We start from the raw sequence: 23,544 nt of genomic DNA, 5'->3' as shown, positions 1-23,544 counted from the left end.
GGTAACTAGTGGAAACAGTTGTGACAGTTGTTCACACACATATCTGACCTCTCATTGGTTGGAATGGTCCCACCCGATCTTGCCTCCTCCCGACTGCCTACCATTTTTGAAGACATTTCTTTTCATTGTTAGAGCAGCCACTTGAGTATCTGGTTAATATAATGACTGATCTGTGGCCACACCCAAAGAGAACCAACCTCGAAATCGAGAGAAAAACCAAAGGCTGTAACACATTTATCAGAGGAGATTATGGTATACCCATGCGTTGGCTCTAATCCCAAATGATTTGAAAGCCTCTTACTTTTACTGTACAGTAACATGTCAAATGTATGCCGGAATGGACAAATGGGAGCTACGGTAAAAACAAACAACAGAAGAAAATAGAAACCGGGATGGCAATGGAAACTTTGCCAATAGGCCCATTGTTTTTTAAGTTTCTATATGTTGGATCCAATTAAATGACTTTCATATAATACATCATAATGTCATGGTATGACTTTTATTATCTATGACAAATAGACGTGGAAATAAAACTTCGGAATATGAGAGTGCAATTACTCTTTTTTTGGGGGGGCCTTATTTTACCAGGTAAATTGAATGAGAACACGTTGTCATTTACAGCAATGACCTGGGGTATACAGCAGTTACAGGGTAGAGGAGGGGTGATGAATGAGCCATTTGGAAGCTATCCGTTTGTGCACCTGTAAATACACCATTTAGCAATTAACTAACTGTAATGTAACAGTGCATAATAGTCTAATTGTATCGGGCTGTAAAGCAATTTATGTGAGGTATTAAAGTTTTTTTTTAAAGAAGCTTAATATGGTATGAGACAATAATGTTTGTTTCCCACTGTTGAAAATTCAACTAGCATAGTTGCTCACTAAAATGCTATTTGATACCTAAAATTCTATTTGAATGTTTGTGGTTGTTGAGCCTATACTGAGAGAGCCAGTGAACCATCGTGCCCCCTCCATCCACCCGCAAGTGGAAAGCAAAATGGATCTTTTATTAAGGTTCAAATTTCACTTGTGCAGAAAGTTCAGGTAGGGATTCGTCAAAGGGTCCAATTCTGGGGAGCTCTCTCCGTTATCACCAATGAATCTGTCTGATTGCTGCTATTCCACTAACACATTGTACAATGGGAAATGGCCCTCAGTGCATGGTAGCCACTGCAGCTATAGCTCATACTGTACATACACATGTCTCTCGTCGCAAAAAACAAGCCGACCTACTCAGAAAATGTCAGGAAATAGTAAATATCATGACTTTAGATTGATAAGAGGGATAAATGGATGGGTAAAACCATCACAAAGATATAGACGAGAGAGACGGGAAGAGAAAGAGAGAGAAAATTAGGGGGGGCTGTGCACTTTGTTGAGGCGCTCGCAGTAAACTGAAATATTAATAATCTTAAAGGGCCATGCATGACGACAAGAAGACGAAGGGCAATAATATACTGTATACTGATGAAAACAAGGGCATGGAAAAGTAGCTTTGAGTAATGCGAGAATGAGGGGCTTGCTTGGTATTATAATGCAGTTCTGCAGTATCTATGCTGCCTATACTTAGACTAAGCCGAAGGCTATTATATATTTGGCTGAGCGAGTGGATGTCTGGGGAAAGTATTTCAAACTCATCAGCCTATAAAATAGTTGTGACTTCAACCTGTGTCTATACTGACAGGTCTGCTAGAAGAAAGACTTAATGATAATTGCCCAAATAGTAACCTTGGGCAGCAAAAGGGATTAAAAAGGGGGTATTTTTTTTTAATACAGGTATACTGAGAGGCCAAGTGGTGGCTAAGATGACAGGGGAAAATGTTTTCCACATCATCACCCTGGAGACTTGAAAGATCACTCCCCGTCAATTACCTGGGCAAGACCAGAGGTGCCCGGGCAGAGGAGACGTTCTTGGAGGGGGGCTGTTGAGACGGCACACCTGGGTCAGGAGCTGGTTCAGTGGCTGAATTAGTCATGTTTGCAGTTGCTAAGCACCACAGGCCTCTGTGGATCATTTAACCCTGTGAGAGGCTGTCTCAACTCAAAGATATCCCTCTAGCCCGCTGGGGAATTAAATACACCACCGACCCTTGTAGTGGTAGTTTGGTGTACTATTAATATCCATAGACTGTGTAAACATATAGCATTCATTAATAATGCAACATTTTGTCTGAAAGTACATTTACATTACATTTAAGTCATTTAGCAGACGCTCTTATCCAGAGCGACTTACAAATTGGTGCATTCACCTTATGATATCCAGTGGAACAACCACTTTACAATAGTGCATCTAACTCTTTTAAGGGGGGACATCCCTTGTAGGCCTTTATCCTAGGATAAAGTAGTAGGCCTACAAGGGATGTCCCATGGGAAAAGGACGACAGCAAGCGTTCCTTCTTCTATCTAAACTCCTGCTGTTGACTAGCATCCCTTGCTGTGATGCAATGCCCTTAACGGCTCGCCCAATCAAACTGGCATTAGCTGCTGTTGTACGTTGTCTCCTCACCTTCCTCAGAAATTCTGTTAGGGATTTGCAAACTGAATTATAGCCTGATGGAAACCGTCAAATGTGTCACTGTGGGTGTAAAAGGTTATGCCGGAGCCATTGATTCAGACTAACTTTGATTAGATGGTGAAGATGAGTTACATTTTTCAGGAAGTCTGCTGTAAACTAGTGTGGATGGGAGTGGCACACAGTCTTTTATGAATGAAGTGCACTGGTGTCAGAAAGAGATCATCATACTGTTTGGGGAGAGAGAAATGCTGTCAAACGAGTTATCTTCTCACGGGGAGGGTGGTAGTGAGAATGATTGCAATGTTTCACATTGATATCATTCCTGTCTGGTGAGATAAACGTTGTGGGAAGGTTTTCGATTACATCGCACACAGGTTTCGGATCACTTCCACCTGTCAGGGAAGCATTAAGTTAAGTAGATCCAACTGATCTGATATGGTATGAGTACTAGCTGACTATGTTTGTTTTCTGTGACAACGACTCATGGGATATGTTACAGTACGGTCATGGCTACTATGCTGGAATATAAAAAAAATAAAAATAATAATTGGTCACCTGTGCCATGGAAATGAGAACATAAGTATATGTAAATATATTTCTCAATGCATTTCAGTCCTATTCAATATAATGTGTCAACCTGGCAGCTTAGACTTGCACAAGATATCGTGCTCTTGGTTGGTCACCGCAGGGAGGAGAATGAAAAACCTTCACTATTTGCCAGCTAATGAAAAGTTATTTTATAATCCACTCATGGTCAGAGTCATAATTACATATTTATAGATGTCGACAACAGACAGTAAGGTCATCCTTGACCACTGGAAAAAAATAATTAAACAATTTAAATTAACATAACAATGTAATATAATATTGAGCATTTAGAATAACATTCCTAATTACAGCGTAGACACCGTAGAGACATAAAACAATAGAGTATCAATACACTTTTCCCAACAGTGATGTACTGTACTTCTTAGTCACTAAGCCTGACATCAGTGTTACCCTGTCCAGAGTTATCGTTCAACATGCCGTTGTTGGCTTTCTAGTACCCTTTTTACACTATCTTGCCAACCCGAAACAAATTGTACTGGCTCGGATAGTTTATTCTCACATTACTATTTTTTAGCACAGTTCCAGCAACAATGGTGGATATGTAACCAGACCAGCTCAGTACAGCTTTGTTTGGCTCGGCTCGGTTCAGCTCAGTACAGCTTGGTATGGTGCGGCTCGGTTCGGCACAGTAGTGTGAAAGGCTCACTAACTGTCCTCCAGTAGCTGCACTACCTCCTCTTTCTGACACTTCCTGGCCAGGGATAAGGCTGTGCAGCCTGTCGAGTCCTTACTACTCCTCTCTGCCCCGTTCATTAGCAGGGCTTTGATAATGGGAACACTGCCGTTCTGGGCAGCCAGATGTAATGGGGTGGCCTGGCTCTTGTTCAGAGCGTTGACGTTGGCCCGATGCGAGATGAGCTGGAGCACACTGGGGAAAAGGCCGCCGTTACACGCCAAGTGGAGCGCCGTCCAACCGCTATCCTCTGCCATGTCGGGATTGGCCTTGGCCGACAGCAGCTTGGACACCACTTCCTCTTGCCCGTGGTGGCAGGCCAAGTGGAGGGGTGTCCAGCCACCCTTTCCTGGCAGGTCCATAGAGCCCTGGTGGGCTTCTAGTTCCAGCACGGTGGTCGCGTGGCCCTTCAGCGCTGCCAAGTGCATGGGCGTCCAACCCTGGAGGGTCCTGGGGTCGGGATTCGCCCCGTTGCCCAACAGTAGCCTGCAGATGCCCGTGTGTCCCTTGAGGGCGGCGAAGTGTAATGGGGTGTAGTGCCGGCTGTCCAGGGAGTTGACATCGGCGCCAGCTGTCACCAGCTGCCTGGCTACCCTGTTGTGGCCCTCCTCGGCTGCCAGGTGTAGAGCGGTGGTCAGGGAGTGGTCCGTCCCGTTGGGGTTAACTCCCTTACTGAGCAGGAGCTTGGCGATGGCGAGGTGGCCGTACACACTCGCCACGTGGAGCGCCGTCCTCCCGTGGACCTCCTCGTGCTCGTCGGCGCTCCCCATCCGCGTCAGGAGGAGACGCACGACGTTCTCGTGGCCGTTCTGAGTGGCCAGGTGAAGCGGCGTCCACCCGGCTTTCTCCTTAACGCTAGGCTGGGCGCCACTGTCCAGTAGCAGACGGACAACTCTGCTGTCGTCGCTTTGAGCGGCAAAGTGCAGAGGAGTCCACTGGTCCCCATCTCCAAGTTTAACGTCTGCCTCGTGCTCCGTCAGCAAGGAGCATATCTCGTGGAACTTGTGGAGCACAGCCACAATGAGAGGGGTGTATCCTCTGACGCTCTGTGAGTTTACCTCCGCACCAAGACTCAAGACATGCTTCACACTCTCTGTGTCACCACTAACCACTGTGTAGTGGAGAAGAGTGTTGTTGTCTTTGAAGAGCATCGACACATGCTCCTTTCTAAGGGCTTGTCTGAAGTTTTCAAAGTCTTTCCTTGATAGAATATTGAGAATGTCATCCCTGGTGTTGCTCATGTCTGTGAATGTAAAAATGCAACATAAACCAGATAAGACACAGAGGCAGAGGTATTGCCAATGCAAATCAATCTGATACAGTATAGCAATATGTCTGCTGCCTCATTTGATTGTGACAGTAGCCATGGTTTATTGAAGCGTGCATCCATTTGCATACACGTTGGCTTTGTCTAAAGAGACATGTCTTTCCTCCAATGCATTTTGTACAGTCTAAGAGCCAGAGCTAAATAAGCATTTTTGTTCACATGATCCAAAGCTACACCTTCTCCAGTTTTCCATATGTGGAAAACACTTGGTAGAATTGCATTTTAAATGTCAGCCCTAGAGGCACTGAGACACACGGAAACATGAGTTTTCCCCATGCACTCACCTGGAGGGTTGGCGAGTGAGCATGTGGATTTCTTAATGGAGATATAAAAAATAAAAAAGTGTTAATAGTAGTCATCATAATAGCAGCACATCAACAAGTTAATGTTGTTATTAATGGAGCTAATGAGAACTGTTTATACACGATGCATGCATTATACAACCATACAGTTGGCATAGTCAAGGTATTCTTTTACATACATTCACATGGGGGAGAGAGAGAGAGAGAGAAAGGGGCAGGAGAGAGGGATAGAGAGAGAGAGAGAGAGAGAGAGAGAGAGAGAGAGAGAGAGAGAGAGAGAGAGAGAGAGAGAGAGAGAGAGAGAGAGAGAGAGAGAGAGAGAGAGAGAGAGAGAGAGAGAGAGAGAGAGAGAGAGAGAGAGAGAGAGAGAGAGAGAGAGAGAGAGAGAGAGAGAGAGAGAGAGAGAGAGAGAGAGAGAGAGAGAGAGAGAGAGAGAGAGAGAGAGAGAGAGAGAGAGAGAGACAGACAGACAGACAGACAGACAGACAGACAGACAGACAGACAGACAGACAGACAGACAGACAGACAGACAGACAGACAGACAGACAGACAGACAGACAGACAGACAGACAGACAGACAGACAGACAGACAGACAGACAGACAGACAGACAGACAGACAGACAGACAGACAGACAGACAGACAGACAGACAGACAGACAGACAGACAGACAGACAGACAGACAGACAGACAGACAGACAGACAGACAGACAGACAGACTTTGTTTGAGAGCGTTGTATCTGTTATCTCAACATTGATGGTGGATGCTGTATCTGTTATCTCAACATTGATGGAGGATGCAGCACTGAGCACTCACTCTTCTGAAGCTCGGCGACAGCATGGTATAATCAGGTTTGTGTGTCTTATCCCCGTTGCTACGTCCACCTATTCCCAGGACGTCGCTCAGAGCTTCTGTCTTTCGAACAATGTCTGGAAATAAACAAACAGACAAAGAGGTTTGGTCATTAAAAACATAATCTCAAATTCAGAGGGATTTGATTGATGCAGTGCATGTATCCGTCATACTCAAAATGTTAACAAGATGTGTAAAAGTGTGAATACTGTATGTTATTTATTTACAATTCTGTTCAAACATTTGTGTTTTCGATCTTGGGATAAACAAGGTTGTAAAATCCATGAGGCACTATAGTTTTATGAAAACTTTTCATATTATACAGTAACTGCTATAGTCAACACAATACTAAAGGGCACTGAAGATGAAGAACAATTACCCTGAAACAATTGCACACTTTTGGTCATACAGATTTAAGGTGTCCATTTTATGACATGCGAAGTAGAATGCAAACAACCTATTCTTATGCGTAATAATGCTGTAATATGGAAAATCGCTTAGTAATGTTGCTAATTTCGATGCGGCAGTGTATGCATACACATGGTGTTTATTAGTATTCATTAACATGGCACTTTAATCCTTTGCCTTAATTGCTTGCCTGCAGCTCTTGTAAATGATCCAATCTTATCTGAGTTTATTTTAGAATATTACAATAAGGCATCTCACATCAGTGAGCTTTACATTGAACAGAGCATGTGCTCTCCGAGTCTCTCTGCGTCTCCTCAAAGTCTACAAACAGAAAGCTGACAGAGTACACGCCCTGGACAGGATAATTATGATCTTTATGCAGAAACAGATGCAGAATTGCTGAGTGCTGTGCATTTCAGGTCCGAGTGATGTCTGAGCACTTGGTAAATAAACTACCGGTAATTTACCAAAGTTACCATAATTTTCTGTAATTTTGGTAATTAACTGGACATCTATGGCAATCTATGGTAACTTAAGGGCTCCCGAGTGGCGCATCGGTCTAAGGCACTGCATCTCAGTGCTAGAGGCATCACTACAAACCCTGGTTTTATTCCAAGCTGTATCACAACCGGCTGTGATTGGGAGTCCCATAGGGCGGTGCACAATTGTCCCAGCGTCGTCCGGGTTAGGGTTTGGCCGGGATAGGCCGTCATTGTAAATAAGAATTTGTTCTTAACTGACTTGCCTAGTTAAATAAATAAAAACAATTTGTACATTTATACTTTAATACCTTTTTTAAAAATGCATTCATATAAAGTATTCCTTTTTTATATCTGTGTCCATTGCAGCTTTGTCGTTCCATTTTTTATTTTAAAATAGTCTTATTTTATCATTTTATATATTTTACATGTGAAAACCAATAGTGAAGGTGCTGGAGGCAAAATGCAAAACTGGAGAAACTTCCAGTCAGATGCAGAGAGACTAAGCCTTCAGTCAGTCGACCTTCATCAGAGCATAACTCCACAAACAATAGTGGGACAGATAAGGCCACACAGTGGGCCAAAGTTAATTAAAGACCCTTGTGATAATCTAAAGTACCCAAAAAGGCCACTTGATGTCATGTGATGAAAATTCCATAACATCCTTGAAAGTTACCAACATTCTGGTAGTTTACTGGTAAATTTACAAAGTTACCAGTAATATACCTTCCCTTTGCAACCCGTCTGAGGATCTGGCCTCAGCAGTGGTGACCCGTCATTCAGTGCAGCTGGGTTAGAGCTCCACATTTTGGGCTTGCCTGTTTTGGCATTAATATGTTTCACATATCAGTTTGCAAACAACGTAAAAAAAATCATTAAGTTAACAAAGTCGCATTCAAATATGGTCTCTTTTTTGTTAACTTGAGTAAAGCAGCTCCAACGTGCAGGTGTTTCAGCCTAGCTCAGTGCTTTCTGTGGTGGTGGGGCAAGCCAGCAGAAAACTTGGAACGTTGCACCGTGATTGGCTCAGTGTTCTGTCACTCATGGGGATACTACGTCACCGCAAAGTCTAATGGGAGCCCTCGAAAAAACTTTGATTGGACTGATCATGTCAACATCTGTCACGAATACTACAGAAGGTGACTCCCCTTCCCGTTCGGGTGGCGCTCGGCGGTCGTCGTCGCCGGTCTACTAGCTGCCACCGATCCCTTTTTCCTTTTCGTTTATGTCTGTCTAATTGTTTTCACCTGTTTCTTGTTGGGGTTTTGGGAGGTGTACTATTTAGGTTAGTTTCGCCCGCTAGTGTTTGTGCGGGCTTATTTTGTGTGTTCATGTTACGTCGGGAGTGGATTATTGGATTGTGGGTTTTTCACTGTCCAGCTTATTTTAAACAGTGGTCTGTGGGTTGTGTTTGCGCCTTTGTTTTGGCGTCACCCCTTTTGTACCTGTTCCTGTTTTCACTGTGGACATTAAAGCGTTTTGTTCCCGTAAAACTTTTGCTCTCTCTGCGCCTGACTCTACACCCATCATTCACCTGACGTTACAGAAGCCCGCACCTACTGATGGAGTCAGCAGGAGCAGCGACCACCCCTCTCCCCACGATGGAGGAGAGAGTCCTGCATCATACGTCCATCCTACATCGCATTGGTTCGGCAATGGATCAGATGATGGAGAGGATGGATCGTTGGGAGAGGAGTGGTATCCCTACTACCCCACCTACCCTCCCACCAGCAACATTACCATCTCCTCCAGCGGGAGCCGGTGCCAGCGTCCTGCGCATCACGCCTCCGAGGGAGTACGATGGAGCAGCGGCCGGGTGCCAGGGATTTCTACTCCAACTTGATCTCTACCTGGCCACCATTCGGCCTGCTCCCTCGGACGAGGAGAGCGTGAGTGTCCTCGTTTCCTGCCTGTCGGGTAGGGCCCTGGAGTGGGCCAACGCCGTATGGAATGGACCCGACTCAGCGAGGGGTCACTACCTGGAGTTCACCCGCCGTTTCCGGGCTGTGTTCGATCATCCCCCGGATGGCCGAGCGGCGGGTGAGAGGTTGTTCCATCTCCGGCAGGGGACGAGGAGCGCGCAGGATTTTGCGCTGGATTTCCGTACTTTGGCTGCTGGAGCAGGGTGGAACGACAGGGCCCTGATAGACCACTACAGGTGTTGCCTAAGGGAGGACGTCCGCAGAGAGCTGGCTTGTCGGGACGCTACGCTCAGCTTGGATGAGCTGATCGACATGTCAATCCGGCTAGACCATCTGCTGGCTGCTCGCGGACGTTCTGAGAGGGTCCTGTCAGTTCCACCTCCTGCCCCCCCCCGCTCCCATTCCTATGGAGCTAGGAGGGGCTGCGTCTAGGGAGCCCGGAGGAGGAGGCTCCTCCTGTACCCATTGTGGCCGGAGAGGGCACACTTCCGGTCGGTGCTGGAGGAGTCCATCTGGGAGTCGAGAGGGCAGGCAGAACACTCCTCGGTCACCTCAGGTGAGTCAGCACCACACTCTCCCAGAGCTTCCTGTTGGTCACATGTTTTTGTTATTCTATTTCCTAAGGTTTTTCCCATCTCTCCAGCATAAGGCGCTAGTCGATTCAGGCGCAGCGGGGAATTTTATTGATCGCGGACTCGCCCAGAGGTTGAGGATTCCGCTCGTTAAGGTAGACCCCCCTTTCCCCGTGCACTCCTTAGATAGTCGACCATTAGGGTCAGGGCTGGTCAGGGAGGCCACGATACCTCTGGAGATGATGACGCAGGGAAATCATAAGGAGCGGATTAGTCTGTTCCTTATTGATTCACCTGCGTTTCCGGTGGTGTTAGGGATTCCCTGGCTGGCTATTCACAATCCTACGATTTCGTGGAGACAGGGAGCTCTCCAGGGGTGGTCTGATGAGTGTCCAGGCAGGTGTTTAGGAGTTTCCATCGGTGCGACAACGGTGGAGAGTCCAGACCAGGTTTCCACCGTGCGCATTCCTGCTGAGTATGCCGATTTGGCTATCGCCTTCAGTAAGAGGAAGGCGACCCTATTACCTCCCCATCGACAGGGGGATTGCGTGATAAACCTCCAGGTAAACGCTGCACTCCCCAGGAGTCACGTGTATCCGTTGTCCCAGGAGGAGACGTTGGCTATGGAGACATACATCACGGAGGCTCTGGGACAGGGGTACATTCGGCCCTCCATGTCACCCGCCTCCTCAAGTTTCTTTTTTGTGAAGAAAAAGGAGGGTGGTTTACGTCCGTGTATTGATTATCGAGGTCTAAATTCCATCACTGTGGGTTTTAGTTACCCACTACCTCTCATCGCTGCGGCGGTGGAATCATTTCACGGGGCGCGATTCTTCACAAAATTGGACCTCAGGAGCGCATATAATCTGGTGCGTATTCGGGAGGGAGATGAGTGGAAAACCGCGTTTAGTACCACATCTGGCCATTATGAGTACCTCGTCATGCCGTACGGGTTGAAGAATGCTCCAGCCATCTTTCAATCCTTCGTTGATGAGATTCTCAGAGACCTGCACGGACAGGGTGTAGTGGTGTATATTGACGACATCTTGATCTACTCCGCTACACGCGCCGAGCATGTGTCTCTGGTGCGCAAGGTTGTTGAGCGACTGCTGGAGCATGACCTGTACGTGAAGGCAGAGAAATGTGAGTTTTCCAAACGAGCCGTTTCCTTCCTGGGTTATCACATTTCCACCTCGGGGATGGTAATGGAGGATGACCGCGTAAAAGCCGTGCGTAATTGGCCGACTCCGACCACGGTAAAGGAGGTGCAGCGGTTCTTAGGGTTTGCCAATTACTACCGGAGGTTTATCCGGGGTTTTGGTCAGGTGGCGGCCCCTATTACCTCACTGCTGAAGGGGGGCCCGGTGCGCTTGCAGTGGTCCGCAGAGGCGGAGAGAGCTTTCTGTCGTTTGAAGGCGCTGTTCACCGACGCGCCAGTGTTGGCGCATCCTGACCCCTCTTTGGCGTTCATAGTTGAGGTGGACGCATCCGAGGCTGGGGTCGGGGCTGTGCTCTCCCAGCGCTCGGGTACGCCACCGAAGCTCCGCCCCTGTGCCTTTTTTTCGAAGAAGCTCGGGCCAGCGGAGCGGAATTATGATGTGGGGGATAGGGAGTTGTTGGCCATGGTCAAGGCTCTGAAGGTGTGGAGACACTGGCTTGAGGGGGCTAAGCACCCTTTTCTCATCTGGACCGACCACCAGAATCTGGAGTATATCCGATCAGCTAGGAGACTGAATCCTCGTCAGGCAAGGTGGGCCATGTACTTTACCCGATTTCGTTTTACGATTTCGTATCGACCAGGTTCCCTCAATACTAAGGCCGACGCGCTGTCCCGACTATACGACACTGATGACCGGTCCATCGATCCTACTCCCATCATTCCGGCGGCTAAGCTGGTAGCACCGGTAGTATGGGAGGTGGACACAAACATCGAGCGGGCACTAAGGGCGGACCGCGCCTCCACAGTGCCCGAGGTCGTAGGTATGTGCCGCTCGCTGTTCGTGATCAATTGATTCGATGGGTCATAGTCTACCCGTCAGGTCACCCGGGTATTTCAAGGACAGTGCGAAGTCTAGAGGGAAGTACTGGTGGCCTACCTTGGTGAGAGACGTGCGATTCTATGTCTCCTCCTGTTCGGTGTGCGCCCAGAGTAAGGCTCCTAGACATTTGCCACGAGGGAAATTACAACCCCTCCCCGTTCCACAACGGCCGTGGTCCCATCTATCGGTGGATTTTCTTACTGATCTTCCCTTGTCTCAGGGGAACACCACGATCCTGGTCGTTGTGGATCGGTTCTCTAAGTCCTGCTGTCTTATCCCGTTGCCCGGTCTCCCTACGGCCCTGCAGACTGTGGAGGCACTATTTACCCATGTCTTCCGGCACTATGGGGTGCCCGAGGATATCGTTTCTGATCGGGGTCCCCAGTTCACGTCCAGAGTATGGAAGGCGTTTATGGAGCATCTGGGGGTCTCGGTCAGCCTGACCTCGGGGTATCACCCAGAGAGTAATGGGCAGGTGGAGAGAGTGAACCAGGAGGTGGGTAGGTTTCTGCGGTCGTATTGCCAGGACCGGCCAGGGGAGTGGTCAAGATACATCCCCTGGGCAGAGATTGCCCAGAACTCACTAAGCCACTCCTCTACCAACATGTCACCATTTGAGTGTTTGTTGGGGTACCAGCCGGTTCTAGCACCATGGCATCAGAGCCAGACCGAAGCTCCTGCGGTGGAGGAGTGGGTGCAGCGCTCTAAGGAGACCTGGAGAGCCGTCCAGGAGTCTTTGCGTCAGGCGAGTGGACGGCAGAAGAAGAGCGCTGACCGTCACCGCAGTGAGGCCCCCGTGTTTGCACCGGGGGACAGGGTCTGGCTCTCGACCCGAAACCTGCCCCTCCGCCTGCCCTGCCGGAAGCTGGGTCCGCAGTGTGTAGGGCCATTTAAAGTCCTGAGGAGAATAAACGAGGTGTGTTATCGATTGTTACTTCCTTCGTATTATCGTATTAATCCCTCGTTTCATGTGTCTCTCCTCAGGCCGGTGGTAGCTGGTCCCATGCAGGAAGGTCAGGTTCCGGAGGTCCCTCCGCCCCCTCTGGACATAGAGGGGTCCCCGGCGTACACGATAAGGTCCATACTGGACTCCAGACGCCGGGTGAGGGGCCTGCAGTACCTCGTCGACTGGGAGGGGTACGGGCCGGAGGAGAGGTGCTGGGTCCCGGTGGGGGATATATTGGATCCAAATCTACTAAGGGAATTCCATCGCCTCCATCCGGATCGCCCTGCGCCTCGCCCCCGGGGTCGTCCCCGAGGCCGGTGTCGGCGCGCTGCGGGGGCCGCGCGTCAGGAGGGGGGTACTGTCACGAATACTACCGAAGGTGAGTCCCCTTCCCGTTCGGGTGGCGCTCGGCGGTCGTCGTCGCCGGTCTACTAGCTGCCACCGATCCCTTTTTCCTTTTCGTTTATGTCTGTCTAATTGTTTTCACCTGTTTCTTGTTGGGGTTTTGGGAGGTGTACTATTTAGGTTAGTTGCGCCCGCTAGTGTTTGTGCGGGCTTATTTTGTGTGTTCATGTTACGTCGGGAGTGGATTATTGGATTGTGGGTTTTTCACTGTCCAGCTTATTTTAAACAGTGGTCTGTGGGTTGTGTTTGCGCCTTTGTTTTGGCATCACCCCTTTTGTACCTGTTCCTGTTTTCACTGTGGACATTAAAGCGTTTTGTTCCCGTAAAACTTTTGCTCTCTCTGCACCTGACTCTACACCCATCATTCACCTGACGTTACAACATCATACTTTTAAAATCTTAGCTAGCAGTCATCATCATGAATCAAGTTGCCAATCTACTGGAAAATCCTTTTAAATTCTTGTCAAATAATGAAGAGAAATTATAGATAAAAAGTATTGGTGCTCATCGGCCATTTGACATGAACATTACACAACAAGTTGTAAATTGCAAATTCAACAATGAGTGGTTTGGAAGGAAGTGAGCACAGCACAACAAGGTGAGTCCAAAAATGTATTGAATCCAAGATGACATAGCAGTCAGACGTCCTTTGTCCTCGTCTTGTCGTGTCTCGTGTATATATATATTTACATCTTTCTTCGCATATCTTTTATATATTTTATTTTCCAAAAACTCAACTTCAAAACACTCTCCTGCAACCCGCCTTACCAATTAAAAAAAAGAAGGTATTATTTACCTCATATCTGAAATCCACAATAGAATCTAGCCAGAAACTAGCCAGAAGCTAACCAGAAGCTAGCCAGAAGCTAGCCAGAAGCTAACCAGAAGCTAGCCAGAAGCTAGCCAGAAGCTAGCCAGTTTACTGGCTAACGTTAGTATTCATCAAACCACGGTTTGTGGTCATCAGCTATCCTTTAGCTCGAAAAGCTATCGCCAGTTTTGTACAACGCGACTCAGACCAGAACATACCGGGCCTATTTTTCTCTCCATATCCCCGGATTTCAACCGCAAGCTCTGGACATTTACACCTGGATCTCGCAGCTAGCTAGCTGCTATCCGTGTGACTATTGGCTTACGTCGATCCCGGAGCAAACATAAATTATTCCGGAGCTAGCCAGCTGAAGAGTTCCATCAGCCACTCCTGGGCTACAATCACCTATCCGGACCCGTTTTACTGCCGATGCGGAGCCCCATCGGGCCTTCACGACTGAACTACCGACGTTATCTGCCCGAGGGAGTTATCCAACTGGCCCCTCCGTCGCGACGTTACCTGAACGCCCATCTGCGGCCCGCTAATCGTTAGATGTCTTATCGGCTGCTATCTGAATAGGTCTGTCGGACAATTTTTCTTGGGTCACTATAACTAAGTCCATGGAGAACAAGAACACCTCCTCCCAGCTGCCCACTGCACTGAGGATAGGAAACACTGTCACCACCGATAAATCCACTATAATTGAGAATTTTAATAAGCATTTTTCTACGGCTGGCCATGCTTTCCACCTGGCTACCCCTACCCCGGTCAACAGCACTGCACCCCCCACAGCAACTTGCCCAAGCCTTCCCCATTTCTCCTTCTCCCAAATCCAGCTAAAGAGCTGCAAAATCTGGACCCCTACAAATCAGCCGGGCTAGACAATCTGGACCCTTTCTTTCTAAAATGCCGAAATTGTTGCAACCCCCATTACTAGCCTGTTCAACCTCTCTTTCGTGTCGTCTGAGATTCCCAAAGATTGGAAAGCAGCTGCGGTCATCCCCCTCTTCAAAGGGGGGGACACTCTTGACCCAAACTGCTACAGACCTATATCTATCCTACGCTGCCTTTCTAAGGTCTTCGAAAGCCAAGTCAACAAACAGATTACCGACCATTTCGAATCCCACCATACCTTCTCCACTATGCAATCTGGTTTCAGAGCTGGTCATGGGTGCACCTCAGCCACGCTCAAGGTCCTAAACGATAGCTTAACCGCCATCGATAAGAAACAATACTGTGCAGCCGTATTCATTGACCTGGCCAACGCTGTCGACTCTGTTAATCACCACATCCTCATCGGCAGACTCGATAGCCTTGGTTTCTCAAATGATTGCCTCGCCTGGTTCACCAACTACTTCTCTGATAGAGTTCAGTGTGTCAAATCGGAGGGCCTGTTGTCTGGGCCTCTGGCAGTCTCTATGGGGGTGCCACAAGGTTCAATTCTTGGACCGACTCTCTTCTCTGTATACATCAATGATGTCGCTCTTGCTGCTGGTGAGTCTCTGATCCACCTCTACGCAGACGACACCATTCTGTATACTTCTGGCCCTTCTTTGGACACTGTGTTAACAACCCTCCAGACGAGCTTCAATGCCATACAACTCTCCTTCCGTGGCCTCCAATTGCTCTTAAACACAAGTAAAACTAAATGCATGCTCTTCAACCGATCGCTGCCTGCACCTGCCCGCCCATCCAACATCACTACTCTGGACGGTTCTGACTTAGAATATGTGGACAACTACAAATACCTAGGTGTCTGGTTAGACTGTAAACTCTCCTTCCAGACTCACATCAAACATCTCCAATCCAAAGTTAAATCTAGAATTAGCTTCCTATTTCGCAACAAAGCATCCTTCACTCATACTGCCAAACATACCCTTGTAAAACTGACCATCCTACCGATCCTCGACTTCGGCGATGTCATTTACAAAATAGCCTCCAATACCCTACTCAATAAATCGGATGCAGTCTATCACAGTGCCATCCGTTTTGTCACCAAAGCCCCATATACTACCCACCACTGCGACCTGTACGCTCTCGTTGGCTGGCCCTTGCTTCATACTCGTCGCCAAACCCACTGGCTCCAGGTCATCTACAAGACCCTGCTAGGTAAAGTCCCCCCTTATCTCAGCTCGCTGGTCACCATAGCAGCACCCACCTGTAGCACGCGCTCCAGCAGGTATATCTCTCTGGTCACCCCCAAAACCAATTCTTCCTTTGGGCGCCTCTCCTTCCAGTTCTCTGCTGCCAATGACTGGAACGAACTACAAAAATTTCTGAAACTGGAAACACTTATCTCCCTCACTAGCTTTAAGCACCAGCTGTCAGAGCAGCTCACATATTACTGTACCTGTACATAGCCCATCTATAATTTAGCCCAAACAACTACCTCTCCCCCTACTGTATTTATTTATTTTGCTCCTTTGCACCCCATTATTTGTATCTCTACTTTGCACATTCTTCCACAGCAAATCTACCATTCCAGTGTTTAACTTGCTATATTGTATTTACTTCGCCACCATGGCCTTTTTTTTGTTGCCTTTACCTCCCTTATCTCACCTCATTTGCTCACATTGTATATAGACTTATTTTTCTACTGTATTATTGACTGTATGTTTGTTTTACTCCATGTGTAACTCTGTGTTGTTGTATGTGTCGAACTGCTTTGCTTTATCTTGGCCAGGTCGCAATTGTAAATGAGAACTTGTTCTCAACTTGCCTACCTGGTTAAATAAAGGTTAAATAAATAAATAAATAAAATAAATTATGCTCCTACATAAATTATGTAATATGCCAGGGAGATATGTATACTGTAGCTAAGAAAGTAATACTAAGTGTATGTTGTGTAGTAAGCTGTTAGTAGCCCATGTACCTCACGCTAATAATCTTAATTTTGCCTACTGTTCTGACTTGGTGGTGCACGTGCACATGTAGCCTATAGCCTGTTTTAGAGAAATGTAATCATCAAATATTGTAAGAGCTTTCATTGTCTGCTTATATGCCCCCGTTATTTATCCTACGGTTCTGACTTGGTGTACAGGGAGAATTCTGTAAGAACGGAACATGTTCTGAATTCTGTTGCTGTACATTTCAAAAGTGCTGAACAAATAGTTATATTGACAACGTCCGTCCTAGCTTGCTCATTAATGTCTTAATCAAAATTACGGATTGCCTCTTATTTGCTCGTCGTTCCCTTATGCCATAGTTTGTACATCTCAATTGTCAGTAGAAACCACATTTGTTTAAACAAGTCAGCCATATCAGCTGTGTGTTTTTTTTAAAGGCAGTAAATGAGGCTGAATTAACTGTTTTGCTGCCAGACAAGGCTCCGCTGATAGCCAGGTGTAGCAGTGGTAAGGTGTTGGGACTGCTGTTGGGACTATGTAGGCCCTAATAGTTTGTGGGCACCGTTTTTTTACGGTTGTAGTGCAATGAATGTATTGTTTAGTGTTGTATTGTGTAGTGGCTCAGCAGGCATGCATAATTTTACATTTTATATTTTTTGCCCCACCGAGATTTAAATGCTAAAATCGCCACTGGGCCTCAGCCAGTGTAAGATCGTTTACTGAACAAAGTACACACAACATGTTCAGTCATATTGTGTCAATGTCCAACATATGGGCTTGCCTTGTTTTGAAGAAACAATGTGCTGGAGCAATCACATGGGTAATGTGTATAGCTATAGGCTTAAAATGTGTATTTCTCTTTGAAAAGGGAAGCCTATGACACTTGGAGACAACAAAGGAGGCGCTTCATAATTTTTTCCTTCAGTTTTTCTGATTTATAAAGTAGTGTTTCTATACTGTTTCCGATCGTCACAAGGGGTGGCTATTCTCCCCCTTTTGCCGTCTCGAAGACAGTTTGTTTTGTTGTTGTTCTTTGCGGTTGGGTATGGAGAGGGACACACAATGTTATCCAGCCTGATCTAAGATCTTTTCATATGTCTGGCATTGATGACAATGACCATAGGAGTTGGTTGGCGGTAAGTAGACAGAGGTGGACCAATAACCTAAGTTTCCAGGCCTGTCAATGGAAAAATGTGAGCTGAATTGGCTACTGGAAGGCTGCTGGTGTCAGATCATTACCATTATGCCATTGAGTAAGCCACTTAGCCCCAAAAATATCTCTCCATCTTGCACTGCACAATGGCTGACCATGTGCCTCTCAACACGTGGGTGTGTCTGAGGTAGGGAAAAAAAGCTGAAAACTAAATTTTCTTTTGAACCAAATGGACAATAACGTATCTATTCTACTCTACGGTATTTTACAGCACAAACAGATCTGGAATCAGGTGAAGTGTTACCTGAGAAATCTGGCCTCTCTCTGGGATCCTGATCCCAGCACTGCTGCATTATTGTGATCATCTGCTCACATTCTTCTGGCTTGTCATCAGGGATCTTTTCCAAGCCTGGCCTTCTACCTGATGACACCTTCATCAGCACTGTCGTTGTACTGCTTCCTGTGACACAGGAAGTTATATGTTTTTTCAGATGAGAAATGATTTTCAAAAATGTCCTCTCAATGTAAAATGTGATTATAAGCTTGTATAGTTTAACTACCTGAACTTTGTCAAGCACTACTGTGTCTGTGATTAGATTTTTTTGAAAATCTGATACTTGAATCAGAATGCATTACCACTTGAATCAGAATGCATTACCACTACTCACGTTTCCCAGCTTGATAAGGTCTCTTCTGGGTCAGGATTTCCCACATCACAATAGAGAAGCTAAATTTAAACAAGGAACACGTAAGACCACTCTGACCGGACAGGATAACTTCAATGTGGTTCTTTCTCCATGTATCTAATAACACTGAAGAAAAATATAAACGCAACATCAACAATTTCAACGATTTTACTGAGTTACAGTTCATATAAGAAAATCCGACAATTGAAATACATTTATTAGGCCCTAATCTATGGATTTCACATCAATCAAATTTCAATTAAATCTATTTATAAAACCCGTTTTACATCAGCCGATGTCACAAAGTGCTGTACAGAAACCCAGCCTAAAACAGCAAGCAAGGAGCACGGTGGAAAAACTCCCTAGAAAGGCCATAACCTAGGAAGAAACCTAGAGAGGAACCAGGTTCTGAGGGGTGGCCAGTCCTCTTCTGGCTGTGCTGGGTGGAGATTATAACAGAACATGGCCAAGATGTTCAAACGTTCATAGATGACCTGCAGGGGTCAGATAATAATAATCACAGTGGTTGTAGAGGGTGCAACAGGTCAGCACCTCAGAAGTAAATGTCAGTTGGCTTTTCATAGCCGAACATGACTGGGAATACAAATATGCATCTGTTAGTGACAGATAACTTTTTTTTTAAAGTAGGGGCGTGGATCTGAAAACCAGTCAGTATCTGGTGTGACCACCATCATGCAGCACGACACATCTCCTTCGCATATAGTTGATCAGGATGTGGGATGTTGTCCCTCTCCTCTTCAATGGCTGTGCAAAGTTGCTGGATATTGGCGGGAACTGGAACACGCTGTCGTACACGTCAATCCAGAGCATCCCAAACGTGCTCAATGGGTGAGATATCTCAGTGCATTCAAATTGCCAACGATAAAATGCAATTTGGTTTGTTGTCCGTAGCTTATGCCTGCCCATACCATGACCCCACCGCCACCATGGGGCACTCTGTTCACAATGTTGACATCAGCAAACCACTCGCCCACACAACACCATACACGCTGTCTGCCATCTGCCCGGTACAGTTGAAACCAGGATTAATCTGTGAAGAGCACACTTCTCCAGCGTGGAGAAGTGGCCATCAAAGGTGAGCATTTGCCCACTGAAGTCAATTACAACGTCGAACTGCAGTCAGGTCAAGACCTTGGTGAGAACGACAAGCATGCAGATGAGTTTCCCTGAGACGGTTTCTGACTGTTTGTGTAGAAATTCTTCAGTTGTGCAAACCAACAGTTTCATCAGCTGTCCGGGTGGCTGGTATCAGGTGAGGAAGCCGAATGTGGGTGGGATGGTTGTGAGGCCGGTTGGACCTACTGCTAATTTCTCTAAAACGATGTTGGTAGAGAAATTTATATTCAATTATCTGGCAACAGCTCTGGTGGACATTGCTGCAGTCAGCATGCCAATTGCCCGCTCCCTCAAAATTTGAGACATCTGTGGCATTGTGTTGTGTGACAAAACTGTACATTTTAGAGTGGCCTTTTACTGTCCCCAGCACAAGGTGCACCTGTGTAATGATCATGCTATTTAATCAGCTTCTTTATATGCCACACTTGTCGGGTGGATGGATTGTCTTGGCAAAAGAGAAATGCTCACTAACAGGGATGTAAACAAATGTGTGAACAACATTTGAGCATATGGAACATTTTTGTGCATATGGAACATTTCTGGGATCATTTATTTCTGCTCATGAAACAAGGGACCAACACTAAACCTGTTGCGTTTATATGTTTGCTCAGAGTACATTAAATCTAAATGACATTATCAAAGATTATACCTCATTAGAAACTATATTGAAAAAATCTATGACTTCAGGATCAAATACTGAACAAATTATTTAAATATCTAGTTAGTAACTCATAATTGTTCTATTACAGAGAGAGAGAAAAACTAGCCTATTAACACAGTTCTATAGTGGGCCTATGTGTGAGTTTGTAGGAATTCGCCCTTGGCAACTACCTCACCTGTAAACATCGAACTTGGTTCCCGGATGCCCAGGGCACAGGGTGAATGTCTCTGGAGGTATGTAGAAAATGTTCCCTCTCGCAGTCAAATTTTCAATGAATTCCTTCTTGTTCCCAGCCTCCTCCCACTTAATTAAGCCAAAATCTGAAATCTTTGGAGGGAAGTATTCTTCAGACAGATAATCATTACTGCGTACGTACCACTGAACTCTTATTCAGATATAACCCTACACTTTTTAATGTTTGCATGCCTAATTAAAAAAAGAGTCAAGATATCATTAAGGACCCTCGTCTCGCTCATTACACTTTTTAAACAGGAATAGCTGCTTAAACGGCATACCAGCGTCTCTGTGGAGCTATCCTCACCTTGATGTGGAGGTGATCGTCTAGAAGGATGTTTGAAGGCTTCAGGTTCAGGTGGAGAAGTGGAGGGTTCATGCTGTGAAGGAAGTTCATGCCCATGGTGACCTCGTGAACCATCTGGAACTTCTTGGGCCACATCAACACGTGGCTGGTGAGGAGACGATCCAGGGAGCCATTACTCATGTACTCCATCACCATGGAGGGAGGGTCATTACACACCCCATAGACGGACACGATGTACTTGAATGTCACTTTCTCCATCTTGGATGCCTCCTCTATCATTCTCCTACAAAATAAAGAAAAGATAAGCGTAAGGGGGAGTTGACAGGTTTTTTCCACACCTGAGCAGCCTCAGCCCACATATTTTTGTTGTGACTTTCAACCTTTCTAATCTAACACATTTATTTCCCCAGTAATTAGACCAATACTGCAAACTGCTAATTATCCAAACGCCCAAATGTGCTCTCTTTTAGTGATTGTAATTCCATTCAAAACTGGCAATTAAATGATGTGATTTATTCGGGGAAATGTCTGCTCTGTTCTAGAGTGTATCTTCTAGGCCTGTAGTAAAGCCACATTAACCATACCTGTAGAGACTGGTGCCAGTAAGTGTGGTATTGAAGCTTTTCAGTGCACACTTTTCCCTCCAAAGCTTGAGTTTCACTCTGTAGACCTGGCCAAAGCTGCGTTCTGTCACCTTAATCCAGTCAGCCTCAAAGTCATCCTTCTTGAAGACCCTGAACTTCTCCAGGCCCCCTTCAACACGATCCATGGGGGCAGAGCTTCTCCTGTGTGTCACAACACCGTCTCGAATCTCACACAAACTCAGAATCACTTCTCCGCGGGGTCTCCCTTGTCCATGAAGTGTGTAGACAACCACGGAGGAGGCGAAGCGGCAAACAAGTGTGTCTAAGACTCGATAGTGGTTAACTGTGGGTTGTGGGAGGAGCCATGACACTGCTTGTTTGCATAGGAATGTAACAAGACCGGTTTCCACTACACTATCTGCCAAGAAAATTGCTTAGGTTCCCACCAGAAGGGCACAGGGTGAATGTCTTCCACCAGAGAACAGGAAGGAAACCTGATAAACCAGGTAGCTCTCATACCTGGAATGCTGTAGTATATATACTCACTCAAGTGCTATGATGATCTTTTGCGCATGAGTGTTTGACAGTGTTTGACAGAGTATCAACCAATCACAATAGAGACATCCATAATGATGGGTATTTTTCTAATCATAGGCATTTTCTCCGTTTTTGGAGGGTGTCCAACGCAATCCATCCGAACAGATATTACTGTGTGATAAATGTATTGTCCAGCAGTACTTTATGTTTGGGGACTGCAATCAGGCAGGGAGAATTTAAAAAACGGTCCGAATTAAAACCCATATGAGTCTAAGCCGGGGGGGGGGGGGGGGGGGGTTGTTTTAATTGTTTTAAGAAGGTCATCCTTACGATCATTTTGATATTTGATATATAATTTTAAGACCCCTTGAAGTATAAAAAAAATATTTCCCAAAATTATTTGATAATTGGCCTTACTGCTATTTGCCCATTCAAACGCATTGAATAACAGATTCACTACATGGAACAACAGATAGTTCCCCCTCAAAAAATCTAAAGGAAGTTTGTTCTGAAGTGTCTATCCTAAATCTGAAAGATATAAGATCAGGAAATGTTATATATATATATTTTTTTACATGTATTTAACGCCTTGTTTTTCCCCTAAACAGTCTCCACATACTGTATACTTCCCTAGAGCAAAACAACCGACAAGTACGTGTTTGCGAGAGTTCTCACCTTTACACAGAGGGGTCATATTAGTGTGTAGCCCAACTGTTTGGGCGCTGCAGACAGAAGTTGTCAGATCGGCTGTACCGACTTCAGACGAGTCCCAATACACTTGTGGGGGTCGTGGAGGAAAACAGAGAACACCATCATGTTCGTAAGAGTCTCATCTTTCCATTGATGGGGTCATAACAGATTGTAGGTCGTTCAGACAAACACCGCTCGCCCTTCACTGCAGATGCGGAAGTGTTACGAAGGCGAATGTGGTGGATTGAGATGCAACCAATGCAAAACAACTGATACAGGATCTCATTGCTTAAACTGACACATTTGTATGGGAATTGTTGTATTATGTTAATTAGAGGACATCGACCTTAGCAGGTTAAGAGAAATTGTGTGCACAGCAGAAAAAAAATGGCCTGACTTTACGATTATGGAAATGAAACCATCATTCATGTTCTGCATGATGACACAGCATTAAAGGAGCGTTACACACACAAAAAATCTGCTGTTTTCACCTGAAAAGTGGTCCAATGTTAAGATTAATTCACATTTTCCAGCTATGGGAAAGATAATCTTGGAAATGATATGGCTATTCTCTTTTCCACTCGTTTTGGATTGTGTCATATCGCTGGATCTACAAAACAGACGGCCTCGGGCGTCACAGTATGTCATCAGAAGAAAACGTTTGAAGTCTGAAAACATCTGATCAAACGTTGATTTTGTCCTGTCCTGATACATGAACTACTTGCTGAAGAGTCAGCTTCTTGGACCAACTGAAAACGACTTTCAAAAACCTGTTAAAGAGAGCATATATGCTCGTAATGATTTTTCAGACCCTGAGGGACACCGAAGCATTATCTCATATTATACT

General features: G+C 46.0%; 1 protein-coding gene across 1 annotated transcript; it reads right to left on the bottom strand.

Moving 5' to 3' along the window:
- Positions 1-3,238: 3,238 nt before the first annotated feature.
- ankk1 (ankyrin repeat and kinase domain containing 1) lies at positions 3,239-21,773 on the bottom strand. The gene is made up of 8 exons (XM_071356561.1): positions 21,471-21,773; positions 20,887-21,169; positions 20,521-20,672; positions 18,530-18,588; positions 18,166-18,321; positions 6,245-6,357; positions 5,411-5,441; positions 3,239-5,042 (listed from the first exon to the last, which is right to left on the bottom strand). Exons 1-8 carry the CDS (start codon positions 21,653-21,655, stop codon positions 3,772-3,774), a joined length of 2,250 nt encoding a protein of 749 aa, XP_071212662.1. The 5' UTR covers positions 21,656-21,773; the 3' UTR covers positions 3,239-3,771.
- Positions 21,774-23,544: the final 1,771 nt, after the last annotated feature.

Source organism: Salvelinus alpinus, chromosome 21 (genome assembly GCF_045679555.1).
Source record: "Salvelinus alpinus chromosome 21, SLU_Salpinus.1, whole genome shotgun sequence".
NCBI lineage: Eukaryota > Metazoa > Chordata > Actinopteri > Salmoniformes > Salmonidae > Salvelinus > Salvelinus alpinus.
Note: the sequence above shows the minus strand (reverse complement) of the source record. Positions and strands in the feature narration are given on the sequence as shown.